The sequence below is a fragment of the Marmota marmota genome, unplaced genomic scaffold, assembly GCF_001458135.2.
Source record: "Marmota marmota marmota unplaced genomic scaffold, marMar, whole genome shotgun sequence".
Lineage (NCBI taxonomy): Eukaryota > Metazoa > Chordata > Mammalia > Rodentia > Sciuridae > Marmota > Marmota marmota.
The window spans coordinates 8,704,784-8,725,265 of NW_025999900.1; the positions used below are offsets into that span (position 1 = coordinate 8,704,784).

Consider the following 20,482-nt stretch of genomic DNA (forward strand, 5'->3'; position numbering starts at 1 on the left):
GGGGGGCATCTCAAGCATATTTACTTACTCCAACAGATTTCTCAATAATTCCCAAAACAGAAAGAAGTTGACAAACTTGACGGTTGCTTGTGGCCAGGTAGGGTTAGGAAAACCCTGCCAGGCTGAGCCGCATGGTAACATGCCCGTCCTGTCGGGTCCCGGGTGGATGAACACTTAGGGCACACGGAAACTGTGGCAAGTGCTGCATGAAGCACAGTCTGGACAAGTGTCACAAGTCCAGCTGGGCAAATTCCCAGGATGCCAGATCACAAGGGCTGTTTCCAGGAAGGCCTGACCCTGGCTGTTTATACCCTCTTCCCCTGAAACTCAGCGAAGCTCACAAATCTATTGACCTGTAGGCTACTGAAGAAATTTCCAAAGAGCCCCTGGGCAATGTCTAACTTTATGGCATTGGAGACTGGAGGTTATAGTCCTCATGGGACAAAGGCAGAATTAGACTCCAAAAAATCTGGCCTTGAAACTAAGCTCTGTCATTTTCCAGCCAAAGGAGACCAGGCAAGTCACAAGCTCATGGAGTGTCTATTGTCTACCTGTAAAGTGGGAAGGTCTAGCCTACCTATTTCACAAAATCTGAGAATAAATGAGATGAGGCGTTTCTTCTATTCTCTTCAACTGCCAGAGGGTAATGTTTCTAATTTAACCACAGAAGAGTTTTAGAGACTCCATCTACTTTAATTCTGGCAACAATTCTTGGGTGTGGATATTATTTTTATCCCCATTTTACAGAGGGGAAAACTGGACCTCAGACAAGTCAAGTCTTCTTCAAGGTTATACCACTAGGTGGCAGACCCAGGATTTAATCCAGGCTGTCCAGCTCTCAAGAGCCTGTGGGAACACTGCACTAATTCCCAGTAGGAGAAGGTAACAGTTCTTTTAGAGGTGTGCTTCATTTGTCTGGACAACCACAAATACTTTGTTCTTGTTTCAACACTCAGTCTGGGCTTTTTTGTATGAGGACAATGGAGAGAGGCAAAGGCTTCTAAAGTGGGGGTAGCATGGTCAGGTTTGCTGCACAGGCCAGCATAGGGTGTGGACAAAGCAGGAGCTGATAGGTTTATTCATATAATCCAGGAGAGAAGCCCTAAGGGAGCAGAGCTAATCTTTTCAGGACAACTAGGCCAGCCAGAGATGGGTGGGGGGTGGGGGGGAGGAGGAGGAGGAGAAAGGGTTTTACAATCTGCTTTGAGAAAAGAATCCTTCCCCATGCAGCCAGTGTCCCATATGGGGGAAATAAAGCACGGAAGGTTATATGTTCCAGATACGATGATCTTGGTTTTCTTGGGGTGAGTGCAGCAGACCACCTTGTGCTATTAAGGAGCTGGTGTGATACAGCCCTGTGGGACCCTGGCCCTGGGCAGAGTCCTTGAACATCTGGCAGGACCCTTTGCTGAGCTGTCCTCTCCAAGCGGGCACCCGGGAGGTCTCTGTCCTTCCTCTGATCCATCTGTGGGATCTCTGCATCCTCAGACTGCCTTTTCTTCTTCATCAAATGGGCTCAGGCCCCTTTGACCACTTTTTCCAAGACTGTGAGGCCACAGAGAAACTGTCCCATGGCCTTCCAGTTCAAAGCGGGTAGCCAGGACACCTACGCTCCAATCCAGGGTCACTGGAACCACAGGATTACAGGTGCTCATGACCATACGTACAGGAACTCTCCCTAACAGGTGCTACCTCACCTTGTCCCCTCGAGACTTCTCCCCAGCAGCTGCTGTGGAACTCAGGTGTCACCCTCAGAGAACTCTGAAAGAAATGAATGCTCCCACGCCTCACTCCAGTGCAGGTCACAGTCCTCCCTTGAGTGTCACCTGGTGATTTCTCTGTGCCCTGGGTGTTGTTTCATCGGAGGAACAGATTTCTCAGTGCCTTTGTGCGATAGCATTGTCATCTGAAAAATGGGACTAAGAGTATTCTTCCTAATTCCTTCTTCTGGCTGTTGTGAGAATTCAAGCACTTGAGCTAAGAACTCTACAATGCCTAAGGCTTCATTATTAGCCAGGTGAGTATTCTTGGTGGGTTTAAGGCTGCTGAAGCTCTCTTAGGTTTCGGCAGGCGGAAGAGCCAAGAGAAAGTTACTCTTTATCCCAGTCTCTCCTGGAGTCCACTCGGGCGGAGCATAGGAGTGTCGCTCCTCAGTGGGGGGGTTGACCACGAGCCGCCCCTCTTGCCCCTCTCCCATTGGCTTTCACCTGCCAGAGGGTCGGTCGCTACAGGCTTCTCGGCGCGTCAGTCAGGCCCGCCGGGCCCCGCCCCGCTCCTCCCCGGGGTTTATAACGGGAATTCCCATGGCCCGGGCTCAGGCATCCAACCTGCTGCAGCCGTGGCCGGGCCGAGCGCCGCGTGAGCCGCGCGTCGAGCACACGCTCGCGCTCCAGCTCCCCGCCTTCGCTGTTCATGACCGACAGTGTCCTCTGGCTGCAGCCTCCGCCAGACCCCGCCGCAGGCCCGCTGCCTGCTCTCCGCCGCCGCCGCCGCGAGGGCGCCAAGCGTAGGAAGGCAGGCGCGGGGTGTGCCCCGCCCAGCCCACGACCCCTGCCCGCTACCGGCTGCCCGGCCCAGCTGGCACCATGCTGCCCGCGCGCTGCGTCCGCCTGCTTACGCCCCATTTGCTGCTAGTGTTGGTGCAGCTGTCCCCAGCTCGCGGTCACCGCACCACCGGCCCCAGGGTAAGTGCGCCCCGAGCCGCGAGCCCACCTGCGGAGGGAGAGGAGGTCGTTTTGCCGCTCATCCCTGGGGCGGGAGGAAGGGGAAGGGAGGGAGGTGTCAGACCTTGTTCCCCCCCCCCCGCCCCGCTCCCCCTCTACTATCCCAGTCCCGGGGCGGGCTTCTTGGCGAAGTTGCAAGAATAAAATTTTCTCCCGTTCCTCCACCCATTTCTGGCAACACAGACCCCCCCCCACACACACACACCCTGCGAACTGTCACTGGTGGGTTTTCTTTCCTAGTCTCTTCTATGGCATTTTGCGCCAGAACCCTTACAGGCGCCTCCTGTGTCCGAGGGAAGCTCGCTCACGGCTCGAGTAGGGCTTCCCTGTGGTCTCACACTGCGCCAGTCCAGGCGCGCTGGCGTTCTTGGCAGGCGGCGGGGGGCAGCTCTGCCTGGAGAGTTTTAGGTTACCCGCTAGCCACACAAGGACCTTGTGTTGTTGTTGTTTTAAAAAGCGATCGCTGCTCGTAAAACCCACAGCAGATAATTTTAATGCTCTCTCCTGCCGGCACAGCCCTGGAGGAGGGGCAGGGGTGGGGGGCTGTGGAGAGGTTGCGAAGAGCTGCGCGGTGTTCAAGGGTCTCTTCCCCTGGTTTCAGCGCCCAGAGGTTGAATTACTTGTTGAACCTTGGTCCGATTGGAGTTTCTGAACGACACGAAACGTGCCAATTCTGTGCACAGGACAGGCTGTCCAGGGCATTGTAAAATCTCCTGGAACCGACAGCTTTGTGTTCATTTCTGGTCTAGATTATTGCTCTCCCCACCCCCTCCAATTGGTCTAATAAAGAATTTCACTGCCGTAAGAAAAGTACTATTAAACCACCTAGTGGTTCGTTTGGCCAAACAATCCAGGCAATCTCTGGCGAAGCATCGGTTTTGGTCAAGGCAGTTGCCTTTTGGGATAGCCGCTTACCTCCCAGTGCAGCTGGGAGTCCCAGCCGTGAAGGTAGCTCAGGATCTTTGTGAAAACAAGATTGGCTCCTTAGCCAACTTGTGGCCTTTCCTGGATAGTCTTCAGCCCTGTTTCCCGGATGACTAGTCCCATTACCACCTGTTCACATTGCAGCTTCTTTATTCATAGCTTTTCCTATATGAGAATCATCTTTATAGCTGTCGTGTGTGGAGGGAAAGCTTTGCAAAGCCCAACAAGCCTTAATGACTGCCCATATGCTGGCCGATTACATCTGAGCACAGCTATCACTGTGAGATCAGATTTGCAGCCACTTAGGAAAGAAAAGTGTTTGTCCCCGTGTTGGGCTGGCCCTTGCTTTTATGACCAGATGTGCAACAGCAGTAGTTAAAGTGCGGCAGATTAGATCCAGGGCGTGTCATAAATCCTCGACAGCAGGCATTCCCAAAGCTGGGGCAAGTCAGGGCTCTGGGAGTGACTTTTATGGATGCAGATGAGGATGCCTTTTAAATGAAGCTGCTTGGTTTGATATTAGGACTTGAAGCTCTTTAAACTCTGAGGTCAGGCGATCCACAGCGTTCCTTCCAATAATTAGGAACAGTCAAGACAGAGATGCAGACCAGAGCACCCCGACTGAAATCTGGATGCCCGCCCACAGGAGGGTCGAAAGGAGAGAGGCCCTCAGACAAATGGTGGGGGGCTCATTTGCTGCTGGGCATGTCTAACGTCTCAAGCCATATGGCTCTCCTTCCCTGCCTCCTGAAATTGGAGGAAGCAACATTTAGGGGAAAGCTAGGGACTTTGGGAGAAAGCAGAGATTTTGGTTAAGGTTTCCCTCCAACTTCTTTAGCTTATTAATTTGCTAGAAGTGATGGAACACAGTAGGAACAGCTCTTTTCCTTGTTCTCTTTTCCCATTCTTTCTCTTAAACACACACGCCCATGTGCACAGAGGAACATGTACACTTAATGGTTAGAAAATTCCAAGAGAAAACTGGCATCTATATGGTTATCTTGTTGCACTATAGGCAACAATAGGTACTACGATCTATGAGTTTTATGAACTTTTGGGCTCGGCACTTCACATGATTTCTGATCCTGAGAACAAATGAGAAGGTGGGTGTTTTTCATGCCATTTTGCAGAAGAGGAAGCTAGACTCATGGAGACTAACCAGTTCTTGAACTACTCATGGTGCATAAATGTGCCGCTGGGAGCCAAAGCCCAGCTCATATGGATTTAAAGGTTGTATGCTTTCCACACCATCCAGAAGCTGCAAGGAGTTTTCATCCAACCAGAGATGCCATTCCTGTTAAAGGGACAGAGGGCTCAGTGAGAAAATTCTGAACCCAGAGGCATTAGGAAATTCTGCAGAGAAAGTGTTAACAATGTTTTTAAGTGTCTGTATTGATAAAGGCTTACATTTGAACTTCAGCCTATTCCAGAAGACTCCGGCTTCTTGGTGGCCCCACAAGTGTGGCTCTGGTTGAGATCGGTGGCGTCATAGAAGAGCAGAAACATCTGGCTTGTTGCAGAATTCCCTTTGGGCACCCCTAGGTCTCTTCTGTTAATCTTTTGAGTGACAGAGGCTTAAGGATTGGCATCTTTTCCAGCTGGCTTTCTAGGAAACTGAGAACATGCCCTTTCAGTTTAACTTTATCTGGCTCACTAATTGAGCTCCCCTGAGGCCTAGACCCCAATCCTTGCCCCCTTATTTGCTTCCTGCCTTCCTTCATAAAATTCTGACATTTGTTTGACTCTGGAAACCAGCAGCTATCAAGTATCAGATTGGAGGTTATTATGTAGGAAGCACCCGATTTTTGGGTCTCTCAGCTCTGAGCAACTGCCTGCCTACCTGGGATGCTGGGCAGGATTCTTTTAATTACGATGCAGGCAGTTATTTCTTTAATCCTGCATAATTTACTGAAAATGTTTTGGGGAAGGGGAGGGGCTCCCCCAGGCTGATGGAGTCTGTTTGATGGGCAGACCGAGTCAACTACTTTGTTTAATCCTCTGTCTGCCCTTAAAGACAGGGAGCCAGGTGAGGGCAGGGACTGAGACCATCTTGTCCATGCTTATATTCCCAGAGTTTAGCACAGGACCAGGTGCCTGTTGTTGGTGTTTGTGGGCAAACAAATAAATGTAGACAATGCACGTTTAACAGTGATTCACAGGTTCCCTGTTTTTGGTGTTTTAGCATGACCAGAGGCAGGAAATAGATTTTGGGAATTTGAGAAACAGGAGAAAATCAGAAAGTCAAGATGTCTGAATCTTAATTGTTTTAGGCATATTCTTTATTTTCTTTTCCTCTTGATTACTTGATTCATCCTTCAAACCCAGCTCCAGTATCACTACCTAAGAATTTTTCTGAAGCTCCTAATTTTTGGTTAGAATTAATCACTGTCAGCTTTGAACAGCTTCTGTGTCTGGCCTTCTACTAATCTTTCTGTAATGAACATCTTAATATCAGGCTAGGGTCACTGTAGAGTCCAATTCATTTCTATAAATATTGACAGAATGTGAGGAGCATATTGATGAATAAGGTCTCTACTCTGTCCTCAAGGGACTTGCAAGTTGTTTCATTTAACAAGACAGGATCATGCATGAAGTACGACAAAAAGGGGACTCAGTGTGGAGTAGATGTATTTGCCAAAAGTGAAGCAGCTTCTAGACTTTTCTTTTCCATTGGATTAGTCTGAACCAATGTCTGGACCAGGGTGGGTCCTTGTTCTGGTTAGATGCTCTTCCTATTATCTATGCTCATCAAGAACTCTTCTTTTGCTGGTGCAGGGGTGCATGCCTATAATCCCAGCAACCGGGGAGGCTGAGACAGGAGGATTACAAGTTTGAGGCCAGCTTGGCAACAAAGCAAGATCCTCAGCAACTTAGCAAGGACTTGTCCCAGAATACAAAAAAATGAAAGGGCTGGTAAATGAAAAGGTCAGTGGTAAAGGTAAAGCACCTCTGGGTTCAGTCCCTGATACCAAACAAAAACAGAAACAAAACCCAAAAACAACCGACAAAACAAAACCAAAAAAACCCTCTTCTTTTCCATGTGGAGGGATTTAGCTGAGATGCTGCTCAGGTGTTAGGCTGAGAACATGACTTAAACATTTTTGTAAAGCTGACATGAAATTTCAAGAAACAGAATGAAAGAGGCACCAGGGTGGTGGCACATTCCTTTAATTCCAGTGGCTTGAGGCTGAGGCGGGAGAATTGCAAGTTCAAAGCCAGCCTCAACAATTTAGCAAGGTAGTAAGCAAATTAGCAAGACCTGCCTCTACATAAAATACAAAAAAGGGCTGTAGATGTGTCTCAATGGTTAAGCACCCCTGGGTTCAATCCCCAGTACAAAAGACAAAAACAAAACAAAACAAAACAAAAACAAAAACAAAAAACCCCCAAACCCCAATAACAATAACAATAAAAAACCCAAAAACCAAAAAACAATCAAATAAGCAATGAAGAGGAAACAATCACCTAAGAATCTCTAGGAAATACAATCAAAATGGAAACCTTTTTCCCCATAATTTTTTATTTGTGCTTTAGAGTTGTAAATAGTGGGATTCCTTGTTAAGTATTTGTATATGCACAAAATAATTTGGCTGGTATCATTCCCAGTATTTTCCCTTTCTTCTTCCCTCCCTCTGGTCCCTTTCCTCTAGTACTGATCTCCCTTTGATTTTCATGAGACACTCCCCCCGCCCTAACTTTCTGGAAAAGTTTTCAGTATATCAGCTCATCATCTCATGAAGTTGAATATTCACATTCCTCATGGCCCAGCAATTGCACTCCCAGGTATCTACGCCCAAGAAACTGTCGAAACTGTCGTCCTGCAGCCTGGAAAGAGCCCAGATGCCCATCCGTGGGAGGGCGGGTAAATAACTGATGAATTTACACAGTGGAAAGTTACACTCAGCCCAAGTGAACAACAGGGACATGTAAAAATGGAAACGAATACAATAGCAAATAAAAGAAATGTACCAAAGATGCAGCAGGACATCTTCCATAAACTTGCATAAATAACAACAATTAGAGAAAAACTATTCAGGAATAGCTATATAGCTACAATAAAATGATATGAAAGAAAATCAAAGTAATAATAGACTCTGACTCAGGGGGAAGTTAGGATGAGGCCAGGGCGTTAGATTGCTGGGGAAACCATATAGTGGTGTGAGTTAGGGCTGATACCTGACCTTTAGAGGGGAGAAAGAGGATGGGTTTGAAGATATTGTCCATTATTCAAGTTCTAATGGTTTATTAAGTACCAAAATGGGCCCTGCATAAATCAATGTTGAGTGTGTCATGAACCAAGGATTACGATTAATTCAATTCTCTGAACCTGAAGTCAAATAAACAAATATTCCCAGAGTCAGGGACTCCTTCTGCTCCCCCTTCTCCCTTTCCAGATGTGCATGTGGCCCCATCTAAAATAGCTCATTGGGGAGTGATTGTGTTTTGGGCCAGTGAGACGCAGAGCAGGCTCAGGCCCTGGCATAAATAGACATCAGCTGGTTTGCTGAGCTGCCAGTGGGTAGTCTTCTTCCTCCCTTGCTCAGGGGGTCAACCTGTGTGTCTGAACCCCTAAATGGCTGGGGGCCAGGGAGGCCTGTTTCTGTTTCCAATGCCCATCTTCATTCCCATCTTCTCACTTCTCCTCTCTTTGTAGGAGCTGGGGGTGGGGTGCATGGCCCTGCTTAGCAGGTACAGGGTACCCTTTCTCCCCAGACCACATAGAGATTTATTGTTTAGGCAGCCAAGTTCTGGCATTGCTGCTAGTGGTGGGGGATGTCATTGCAGAGGGCCCCCTACCCCCTTCTGTGTTTGTCACCGTGGAGCTGTTTGGGAGAGGACAAGGGTTGAGTTGCTGATGAGAAATTGATCTGAGCAGCCGGTGAGGCCTGCCAAACAGGGTTAGCATTGTGCACAGTACGTGAACTGCGTGGCCATGAGTCACCGAGGGACTAAGAGAATTGGATCTCCATGAACACTTCCAGCCGTTTCCATGAAGGCCCAAAGCAACACAGGTCATTCTAGCAACTAATTGGGTTTTCCTTTGCATCTGACATCATTCTGAAATCAATTGCTAGATCACAACATAACCTTACCTTTGGCTACCACCTAGGCTTGTTAGGTGTGAAGTTCTGCATACTTCACAGGATGTTGCTCTGTTGATTTCGGCCTCCCTTTTCTGAGCCAGGGTGGGGGCAGCCTCTACAAACAGAAAAGGGGAGGCAGCTTGGTGTCTTGTGGAGTCTGTCCTGCCACTAGGAGGATGAGATCTGAGTGAGGTGCTGTGAGATAATGTGTCAGAGGTAATGTGTCATGTGGTGCATTGAAACCTGACAAAGTACCCTAACCTCTGATCAGCTTGGCCCCTCCTCCTTGAAACCCATGTTACACTATCAGATGCTATAAGGGCTGTTTTTTTTTGGATACTGTGGATTGAAGGGAGGGGTGCTTAACCACTGAGCCCCATCCCCTGCCCTCTCTAAGGGCTGATTTTTAAAAGTACTGACAGTGGAAAAAACTGGACTTACTTCCCAGAATGGTCTATGTTTGGGACTAGCTGAGCATCTCCAGGACAGTGCTGGGCATTTAAAATATTTTTTGTGGGTGTTTATTGTGCATCGTCTTGAAAAGTTCTGCAAAGCCCTGGAGAGAGGACACAAAAGGCTGTAATAAGTAAGGGGATGAGGTGGGGAGAATTATGAAAGGACATACATCACTCCTTCAGGAACACGGTGCCCTTGACCAGCTCAAAACAAGACACTAGCGCTGTCCGATGGAACTTTTCACAAGGATAGAAAATTGGATCAGAACTATTCAAAATTAGCCATGGCTATTAAACACTTGAAACATGGTAAATATAACTGAGGAACTGAATTTTTAAAAATATTTATTTATTTATTTATTTACAGGTGGACACAATGTCTTTATTTTACTTTATGTGGTGCTGAGGATCAAACCAAGTGCCTCTCGCATGCTAGGTGAATGCTCTACCGCTGAGCCACAACCCCAGCCCATGAATTCTTAATTAATTTAAATTTAATGTTATAGCCACATGTGGCTAGTGACTACCATATGGACTGTGTGCCCAGCTTTACCTCCGATGGACACCTTCACGTGCCCTGAACTCCATCTTCCCTGAATCACTTCCATCCTGATCTCTATTCCACACACCATTCCCATTTCTGCCTGTCAAAATCCTGCCCATCATTTAAAAAAATTCAAGTGCTGCCTCCACTCCTTTCAGACAGGCCCCAGGGTGAATTCTGTCCGCCTCCTGTGCTTGGCCTCCTCCCCTGACAGCGTGTGTCCCCATCTGCCCTGGGTTCCAGCTGACCAGGGTAGCCTTAGCACAGAGGTGATTGCAGATAGACTCAAGTTCAGTCTGAACCCGCCCATTCTGAGCCCACTGATTCTGGGCTAGTGGTTTAAGCTCTTGGGACCTCAGTTTTCCGATCTGTCCAATGGAGAGCACAGCATCTACTTCCCAAGGTGCTGGATAGGATGGCTAATGAGCATTGTGTTAGCTTCCTATTGCTGGAGTGACAAATTACCACAAAATGAGTGGCTTAAACAACTCACATTTCCGGAAGTCAGATGTGGGTCTCAGTGGGCTAAAAACCAAGACGACTAAACTCCTCTCCTGAGGCTCTAGGGGAAAATCCATTCTCTTACCTTTTTCAGCTTCTAGAAGCTGCCTGTAATCCTTGATTCATAGCCTCTACCATCTTCAAGCCGGTGATGGCTGGTTGGGATTGTCTCCTGCTGCCATCCATCTCTCCTGCCCCACCCACCTTCCTTATTTAAAAACCCTTGTAGTTATACTGGTCCCACTTGGATAATGCAGACTAATCTCCCTAGGTTAAGGTTAGCTGATTAACCTTCATTCCTCCTGGCCATGTAACATGCATTTTTTAGGATTAAAACACAGACATTTTTTTGGGATCATCATTCTGCCTCCTATATTTATTCAAGATCTAGTAAAGAACGGGCTCATAGAATGTATAGATACACAGGGGCCCTCATTATGACCTGCATCTGCTATTTCTTTCTTTTAGAGTGGGAGTCTCTTGTGGTGAAGTGGCTTAATTTTCTTTCTTTCTTTTTTTTTTTTATATTTATTGTTTTAGTTTTCGGCGGACAAACATCTTTGTTTGTATGTGGTGCTGAGGATCGAACCCGGGCCGCACGCATGCCAGGCGAGCGCGCTACCGCTTGAGCCACATCCCCAGCCCCGGCTTAATTTTCTTTATAGACTTCATCCTGCCCAAGAGCAGGTGCTTGGTAAATGTTTATTGAATAATGGAATTTTCAATAAATGTAGATGGTTTCTTTCCTCATAAAGATATATTGGACAGTAAAAAGAAGTAAAATTCAAACCAGAATATATGGTCCCCTTTGTGCAAAAAGAAAAAAATGTTGGCTTAGGTATAGAAATGGGTGGATTCTATGTCATGCTATTTGTGGTTATCATGGGGAAATTCAACTCTTATGAGATGCATTTTAAAAAAACATATATATATATAGTTGTAGACGGACACAATACCTTTATTTTATTTGTTTTATTTTTATGTGGTGCCAGGGATTGAACCCAGTGCCTCACGTGTGCTAGGTAAGCGCTCTACCACTGAGCCACAGCCCTGGCCCCATGAGATGCATTTTAAGCAATTATTAAACCAATTTTGTTCACAATGAACATCTTTGAATCTTAGAGGAAAATAATAAAGATTAGAATATTCATGATTAAGAACACGTCTCAAACCTGTCTCAATCCAGCCTGATTCCCGAATAAACCCAGGATTCAGTCTACATTTGACACAGTTGGCCTTTGCTTATGTTGGGCTGACTTTAAGGGCTATTTTTATTTTAGTGCTACTTAGGGCTGACTTTTAGTAACTATTAGTGCCAGGCCTCCTGCTCATTTTCAGCAGGCTTTGAACTCAGTCTGCTTTAAAGGAGAGTTTTCAATGAATCTCAGCAGGATATAACTGTAAAAAATGAATTTATTGCTTCTGGTGGGAATATAAATTAGTACAATCACTTTGTAGAATTACAGTTGAAGTTGCACACACTCTTGACCTTGTAATTCTGCTCTGTTATATGCCCTTAAGAAATGCACTTGAATGTGTATGAGGAGACATGTTCAAGGGCGTTCATAGCAGTATTCCTTGGTGTTGTAAAACACTGGAAACTAGCTAAATGCTAAATGCTCGTCAACAGAATAGAAAATAAATTGTGGTATGTCCAAATAATAGACTACTACATAACACTGAAAATGACTAATATAAAGCTACATTCATTATCATGGATCAATTTCATAGTTAAAAGAGAGATAAAAGCAAAGTGCACTAGTATAGACATCATACTACTATTTACATAGAGTTTGAAAGTATGTGGAAACTATACATTATTTGGGGGTGCAAACAGCTGAAAAAATGTATGAGAAAATTAAAGGCAATGATGAATATGAAGCTGCCATTCATGTTTATGTAGGGTGTGAGGGCGAGGTGGGAAAGGAGTATGTTGAAGGGACACACAGAAGGCTTGCACTGAAATGATAATGTATTTATTTATTTAATTTTTGCACTGGGGATTGCACCCAGGGGCATTTAACCACAGAGCTACATCCCTAGCCCTTTTAATTTTTTATTTTGAGATAGGATTTCACTAATTGCTGAGGCTGGCTTTGAACTTGCTATCCTCCTGCCTCAGCCTCACAAACTGCTGGGATTGCAGGTGTGAACCACCATGCCTTGCAATTCATTATTTTCTCAAAGTTATGAGCCATTAGTTTAGGATTTTCAGAGTTGGTAAATACAAATTGAAGATGCCCAGCTAAATTTGAACTATACATGAACAACAAATAATGTTTAATTTAAGTATGACCCAAAACCAAATTTTTTGTCATTTATCTGAAATTCAAATTTAATTGGATATCCTCTAAGTGTAACTGACAAGCCTACATTAGTTTCGTTTCTTTTGTGAATTATTTACCCAGAGTTTTTGCTAATTTAAAAAAACAGGGGTATAGTTTTTATTAAATATTGAAGATATTAATCTGTTTTTCTGTCATTTCTGAAAGATTCCTTTCTTATGTCATATAAAAAGATAATAGTTTAATCTATTAAAATTCTACATCCTTGCCAGGCATGATGGCGCACATCTATCATTCCAGCAACTTCAGAGGCTGAGGTAGGACAATTGCAAGTTTAAGGCTTGCCTCAGCAACTTAGCAAGGCCCTAAGCAACTTAGCAAGAACCTGTCTCAAATTTTTAAAAATTAAAAGGTCTGGAGATGTGATTCAGTGATAAAGCCCCCTTGGGTTCAATCCCTAGTACCCAAAATAAAACCATTTTTTTATATCCTTATGTAGCTTATCTGTAATTGTGGTTTTTATCTTTCACGTCAGGCAGAGAAAGGCCTTCCTCTATTAAGGTTATAGAAATTAGAGTGAATAAATTTTTAAAGGCTCGGGTTGTATAAGAAACAAATACAAATAAATATATTATACATTGGTCATCTGTTAATGTTTGCTGTGAATTTCTATGGAACTTTCTGTGAACTAAACTTTTTAATTCAACTTGTAGATAGAGTATGTATACTGTGTTTCAGAAATTCCCAATAACATTTGAAAAGAGGATGTGTCAAGTGGACATGTTCTGTAGAGTCAAATGGGGAAATTTATATAATAAGTGTTACTTGGTAAACAGGCTATCCTGGAAAAGACATTAGGACTTTGGCAAAGAATTTAGACTTTTCTTTACCTTTGGGTCCTTTCCATTCACTAAAGAAAAACTTATTTTATTTTATTTATTTATTTTTTTTGAAACTTAAATTACATTTATTGTAAGAAAGTTTTTGAAAATGTTATTGTACATCAAACAGTGCCCTTGTACTAGATAGCAATGACAACAGCAGAACAATGCAGAAGTAAACAAAGATTAAGAAAAACTTATTTTAAAAAAAATATTTTTAGTGTTAGATGGACACAACCTCTTTATTTTATTTATTTATTTTATGTGGTGCTGAGAATCGAACCCGGTGCCTCACGTGTGCTAGGCAAGTGCTCTACCACAGCCACAATCCCAGCGCCCCCCCACCTTTTTAATTACCAAATCTTCCAAAGACACACACACACATAAAAGCGAGGGACTAGAATATGTACCTCATGAAGCTTACCTGCTCCAACAACGAACCTCACATGACCAATTCCCTCCATCTTTATCATCTCCCTAGCTCAGATTATCTTGAAGCAAAACTGACATTGTAGCTCATCATCTGCAAATATTTTCCTATATAGATAGTCCTGGATTTATGTTGGTTTGACTTACAATTTTTCAAAGGTGTAAAAATGATACATATGCAGTAGAAATCATACTTTGAATTTTGAATTCTGATCTTTTCTTGGACTGGAATATGCAGTATGATTCTCTGCTGTGATGACTCAGACCACAGCTCTGAGTCAGCCACTTGATCACCAGGGTAAATAACCAACACCATAGTGTACTGTGTTGCTAAGCCATGATGTTCGGTAGGTTAGGTGTAGCAAATGCATTTTTTTTTTTTTTTTTTTTGGTGGTGCTGGGGAGTGAACCCAGGGCCTTGTGCATGTGAGGCAAGCGCTCTACCAACTGAGCTATATCCCCAGCCTGCAAATGCATTTTTGACTCAGGATATTCTCAATTTGCAATGAATTTATCCGTATGTACTGTGATTCTAGGTTGAGGAGTAACTGCCTATCTTTAAAAGATCAGGAGCTGGTGGCACACACCTGTAATATCAGTCGCTCAGGAGGCTGAGGCAGGAGGATTGCAAGTTCAAGGCTAGCCACAGCAACTTAGAGAGGCCCTAGCCAACTTAGTGAGACCCTACCTTAAAATAAAACATAAAAATGGCTTTGGATGTGGCTCTGTGGTATGTACCTCTGGGTTCAATCTCTAATACAAAAAAAAAAAAAAAAAAGATTAGGGTCCATTAAAAACACTACCCACAAAACCATATTGCAACCAAAGAAAATTAGCAATAGTTCCTTGCATTCCTATTGTATTTTGCAACATGTTCTTCTATCCTTTATAGTACTTTATAGTACTTGTAAAATGGTGGTTTGATTAGGTTTGGTATGTATCATTCTTTTTGCCAGTGTATTTTGTGGAAGTTGGTCGGCATTTCCAGTAGGAGGCACAGAACCTTTGTGATGTGAGCACTCCTCGATCATTGTTGGACTCATTACTTTACTGATTTTCAAACAATTGCTGTAACAGTTTGTCCTGAAAAGGGCTTATAACTATTGTGTGTCATTACCAACATCTTCCTTGTTTCTGGGGTTGCTGTGGAGGGGGACTGAAGGGGGTTTGGTGCCATTACTCCCTTCTCAGTTGACTCTGCATGTGACTGCCATTTGAGAGGGACACTGCCCTGAGTTCTTGGTGGGTGGACTTGGGAGGGGAGCCAGCTCCATTTCTGATGGAAGCGATAAGAGGTTTTACTTGTCTGGTGCCCATTGGGAGGCCTTGAAGGTGTAACTAGATCAGCTTTGTGTGATCTTTGGTGTGTTTATATCAGTTGAAAATTAATTAATTGATTAATTAATTAATTTATTAATGTATTGGGTTTTGAACCCAGGGGTGCTTAACCTCTGAACCACACCACTAGCCCTTTTTGTATTTTATTTAGAGACAAGGTCTCGCTAAATTGCTTAGGGCCTTGCTAAGTTGCTGAGGCTGGCTCTGAACTTGTGATCTTCCTGCCTCAGCTTTCCAAGCAGCTGGGATTACAGCTTCCATGCCTGGCTAGGAATTTATATAACAGGAAACAACGTGTTTTGAACAAAGGGGACTTGTTGGCTTAAGTAACAGGAGGTACAGATGTGAGGCAGGTGTTATGGGCTGAATCGTGTCCTCCTTATATGCATGTATTAAAGCCTCAACCCCCAAACCAGAAAGCAGCTGTGTTTAAAGGTAGGGCCTTTTAAAATTCTTTTTTAAGTTTGTATTAGTTTGATATTAACATAGTGTATACATGTACCAAAACATCACATTACCCCATTAATCTAATGATCAATCCTTGTTTTTATGTATCAGTTATAAAAAGAAAAAAGAACCCAGGTGTGGTGGTGGACACCTATAATCCCCAGTGATTTGGGAGATGGAGGCAGGAGGATCACAAGTTTGAGGACAGTCTCAGCAACTTAGTGAGACCCTGTTTCAAAATAAAAATTACAAAGGGCTGGAGATATAGCAGCTCAGCAATAGAGTGCCCTGGGTTCCATCTTTAGTACCCACCCCCCCCCCAAAAAAAAAAATGAAAGAAAGAAAAAGAAAACAACAGCTAGAAAAGTATAATTAGTGCTCTTTAAAAAGTAAGTAAGTTCAGCTGGGCAAGGTGGTGCACACCTGTAATCCTGGCAGCTCTGAAGGCTGAGGCAGAAGGATTTCGAGTTTAAAGCCAGCCTCAGCAACTTAGCGAGGCCCTAAGCAATTCAGCAAGCCCCTGTCTCTAAATAAAATACAAAAAGGACTGGGGTGTGGCTCAGTGAGTAAGGGCCTCTGGGTTCAATCCCTGGTACAACAACAACAACAACAAAAAGTTCAAATGAGGCTATTAGAGTGGACCCTACTCCAGTTTGCCTGGTATCCTTGTAAGAGGCGATTGGGACACAGAGGGACATCAGAGGCATGAGAGCATTGTGAAGAGGCAGCCAGAGAGTGGCCTTTCTTAAACCAAGAAGGAGAGAGGCTTCAGAGGAAACCAGCCCTGCCAGCACCTTGATCTTGGATTTACAGCTTCCAGAGATGTGAGGAAGTAAGTGTCTGTGCTGTGAGCCTCCCAGGATGCGGTCCTTTGTCATTTCAGCACTGATTTGATTCAGTGGCTCAGCAGAGACGTCACTCAGTACCTTTAAGTTCCTTCTGTCTGCCTTTGTGGTGTCTCTTGATCCCAAGTCCAGTTCTTCTCAGCCACTGACTGGGGTGGGGGTGGGGGTGGGGTTCCGTGCATCCTAACTGGCTCCCAGTAGCTCTCTTGAAAAAAGGAGAGTCTTTACTTCTAGATGGTTTCAGAACACTTAGGCTCTTGGCTTGTGGTGGAGATTGGATCAGATGCCCATTCTTCTAGCCAGTCCCTTGAGTCAGGAAGATGCCAGGAAGTGAGTGACAGCTGGATTGCTCAGACCCATCTCTGTGGCAGGGGAGGGGAGAGGCTTTCTGGAACTGGGGGTTGGGTCAATCCTGCTTGCACATGGCTGCTGGAGGGGTAGACAGTGGAAGGGATGCTGGGGCGACAAGTACAGTGCCTCATTTGGGATCGGTGGCATTCAGAGATCAGTGAGTCGGTGGAGTGGGAATTGCAGTGAGAAGATGTTGAACATTGGGGGTCAGAGCCCACTGTGCGATCAGGTCCTTCATTAAGCACAGGAGGATTCAGTGACTTCCAAGGTTAGCCCCAGTGCAGACATTCCAAGAGTAGGAACTGACAGGAAAACAAAACAGACTTTGGAAACGTTCAGAGTGGAATACGTGGGCCATGTGAAGATGATCCAGAAGGCCCACGTGGAGGGAGCATGGCCACATAGGCTCACGGTTGGAAGATTCTCACAGTGCCTTCCTTTCATGCATGAGGTTAAGGGCTGTCCCGAGGGCGCAGGGCCCACTTTTGGCAGAGCCAGGGCCAGAATGCAGACTTCTCTCATCATTGTTCTGTCCATGACTTTTCCTTTCAAAGATGCCCTGGAACTTTTGGGAAAGTGGCCGAATTTCAGCCAAGGGAAGGAAATAGCTTGAATTTTTATAGAGGATTGTGTTTCTGAGTTGCCTTTGGCCAATTCAGCAATTTCCAGTGGTCGGGAATGTGTGGCCAAACCCTCAGGCTGTGTGGAATCCTCACTGTCCTTGCCACCTGACTCTAAAAGCATTTCATCGCATTCTTGCTTCCCTCAAAGGGGTAGGTTTCTGGTTTCTGCAAATGCTGGAGGTCTCAGTTTGGAAATAGGAAGTAGAGCAGGCAAAGTGACACGATTTGAAGAAGTAAAGGTAGATCTCGGGGCTAGACTCCCCATGCTCATTAACAGGGACAAGATCAACCCAGACAAACTCCAAGCTGCAGAGAGAACGGTTTGGAGTGGAGGAGCCATGTTTGACGGCTGGCACAGTGGTTTCTTAGAAGGCCCTTAAAAATCAGTACCCTCCTTGAGGCTTGAAATGTAAACCCTTTGTTTTCCTTGAGAAGGGTCTCGAAGTGTCCAGACTGTTTTCTGTGGACAGTCTACTTGCTTCTCTGGCAGAGGCTTTAGAAAGAATTAGGGAAGACTCACAACCTGAAGCCAGGGATCCAAGAGAGAAACATCATCTCCATCCTCTGCCCTCTCCTGGTGATACGGTCCTGTTCTTTCTTCCCCCATCAAGATAGAAAAAGGTTCACAGCCTCAGTTTCATCTGTTGCTGATTCCCAGTTTGTACCTTTTCTTTCCTTAAAGCTACATCCGCTTTAAGAGTGAGATGTATTTCTCTTCCCATTGCTGGGCGACAGGGAACAAGTCTGAGCCACTAAGATTGGAGGGGCTGGTGGCTTTCTTAGTCATGTGGAGGCAGTGTTTGGGACGGAAGTGATGGTATTAGGTAGTAGCTCTGCTGTCTTCTGGCAATGTGTTTTTGGGAAAATAACTGAACCCTAAGCTTTCCTCCTCTCTAGGTGGAAGATATTATTCACCTCACTGGGTCATTGTGAGTTTAAATGAAGCAATGGCAGGATACCCTGGAAATGTTAACTGTTCATAAAAATAACAGACATAATAAGAGCATATGAGGGATTCATATGTCAACCTCCAATTACTTTATTTCTCCGCTTGGAATTAAAGCTAAAAAACCCTATCAATACATGGGAGATTTAAATTCTATGGTTCTATTGCCTTTTGTTAAAAAAAAAAAAGAAAACAACAACAACAACAAAACACAAAACCATCACTTTTTTTGTGCAACAAATCAAATTTCTTCCCTTTTCCAACCTGATACAGGCCAGGAGGATCCTCTTAAGTGGGAGTCAACAGAGGAACGATGCTCTTTGGTATGGCCTTTCTCTACATGCTGTGTGGCTGTGTCTTCTCCCAGCAACTGTATACCTGTCCTTCCTGAGATCTTCTTTCATTTGCTCTTTTCCTGACCTGGAAGGTTGTTTTCCTGAGATCAGCATCTGAAGGAAGCTTGAGAAGTTCTGACACCTTCTCTGACTACCTTCTTGTTATTTCTGTGAGACTGAGAAACAGCGTCGTCATTTGGAGGTCCTGCTAATTAATATGCTCTCCTGGTGACGTCTGGGCTGGGTCAGACTCCCCACTTAGGTTCCTAGCTCTGGCCCAGGAAGATTCCATGGAGTGGGAGGGGCAGTGCCTGGCTTCTAGGCCTCTTCTTCCTCTGACCCTCCCAAACTGGCCTTTTTTCCACTTGAGGCTACCAGCAGCAGCAGGGCCTCCAGGCTGCCTTCAGAAATGAATTCCTTGTAGTAGCAAGACTTCCTGGAGGGATAAGGGGCCTGTGCCAGTCATATTCAACTGTTTTTCTTCTAAAAACTTCTAATTGGTATATAGAGACGATTGAAATTTTAAAAAATTGATTTTTTTCATATTTTTTTTCTTGGTGCATTATAATTATGTATAATGGTGGGATTTGTCATCATATATTTGTATACACACTCAATATAACAATATAACTCAGCGAATATCATTCCCCAGTATTACTCTTTCCCTTCCCCTGATCCCTTTCCACTTCTCTACAGATCTCCCTTCAATTTTCATGAGACCCCACCCCTTTCTTTTCCTTTTTCCTATCTTCTGCCTATAAGAGAAAATGTACAACCCTTGATTTTCTGAATTCGTATCATTTCACATAATGTAATGTTCTCAAGTTCCATTCCTTTTCCTGCGAATGGTGTAATTTCATTTTTTGTGATGGCTGAGTGAATCTCCATTGTGCATATACACCACATTCTCTTTATCCATTCATCCATTGACAGACACCTCAACTGGTTCCATACTTTGGCTATTGAGAATTGTGCTACTGTAAGCATGGGTCTCCATGCATTGCTATAATATGCTGACTTTAATTCTTTAGGATAAATACTGAGGAGTGGTGTACTTAGGTCATATGGTGGTTCCATTTCCGGTCTTTAGAAGAACCTCCATATTGACCTCCGTAGTGGTTATACTAGTTTACAATCCCACCAACACTGTAGAAATGTTCTTTTTTTTTTTTTTCTCCACATCCTCTTCAACCTTTCTTATTGTTTGTATTCTTGCTGGCTGTCATTCTGACTGGTGTGAGATGAAGTCTCAGTGTAGTTGTGATTTACATTTCCCTAATTGCTAATCATGTTGAGTATTTTTTTTTCACATATTTTTTGGCCATTTGTATTGCTTTTTTTTTTGAGATATGTCTGTTTCTTTCATGTGCCAATTGATTACTTGGGATATTTATTTACTTATTTATTTGGTGTTGAGTGTTTTTTTAGTTATTAATATATTCTGGATATTAACCCTCTATTAGAAGAAAAGCTAGCAAAGATTTCTCTACCATTCTGTATGTTCTCTTTTTCTCATTCTTAATTATTTTCTTTGCTGTGTAGAAGTTTTTAAATTTGGTGCTATCCTAATAAATGAATTCAGCAAAGTGGCAGGATATAAAATCAACACGCATAAATCAAAGGCATTCCTGTATATCAGTGACAAATCTTCTGAACTGGAAATGAGGAAAACCACCCCATTCACAATATCCTCAAAAAAAATAAAATACTTGGGAATCAACCTAACAAAAGAGGTGAAAGATTTATACAATGAAAACTACAGAACCCTAAA

The 20,482-nt window shown here is 44.2% G+C and overlaps 1 protein-coding gene across 10 annotated transcripts in view; it reads left to right on the forward strand.

The window, feature by feature from the left end:
* The first annotated feature begins 2,305 nt into the window (after nucleotides 1-2,305).
* Smoc1 (SPARC related modular calcium binding 1) overlaps nucleotides 2,306-20,482 on the forward strand; it is a 174,934-nt gene continuing 156,757 nt past the window's right edge. For all 10 annotated transcript variants that reach the window (XM_015490671.2, XM_015490644.2, XM_015490652.2 and 7 more), the window contains exon 1: nucleotides 2,306-2,684. In XM_015490671.2, coding sequence (XP_015346157.1) covers nucleotides 2,586-2,684 — 99 coding nt within the window. In that variant the 5' untranslated portion in view covers nucleotides 2,306-2,585. The remainder of the gene's footprint in view (nucleotides 2,685-20,482) is intronic.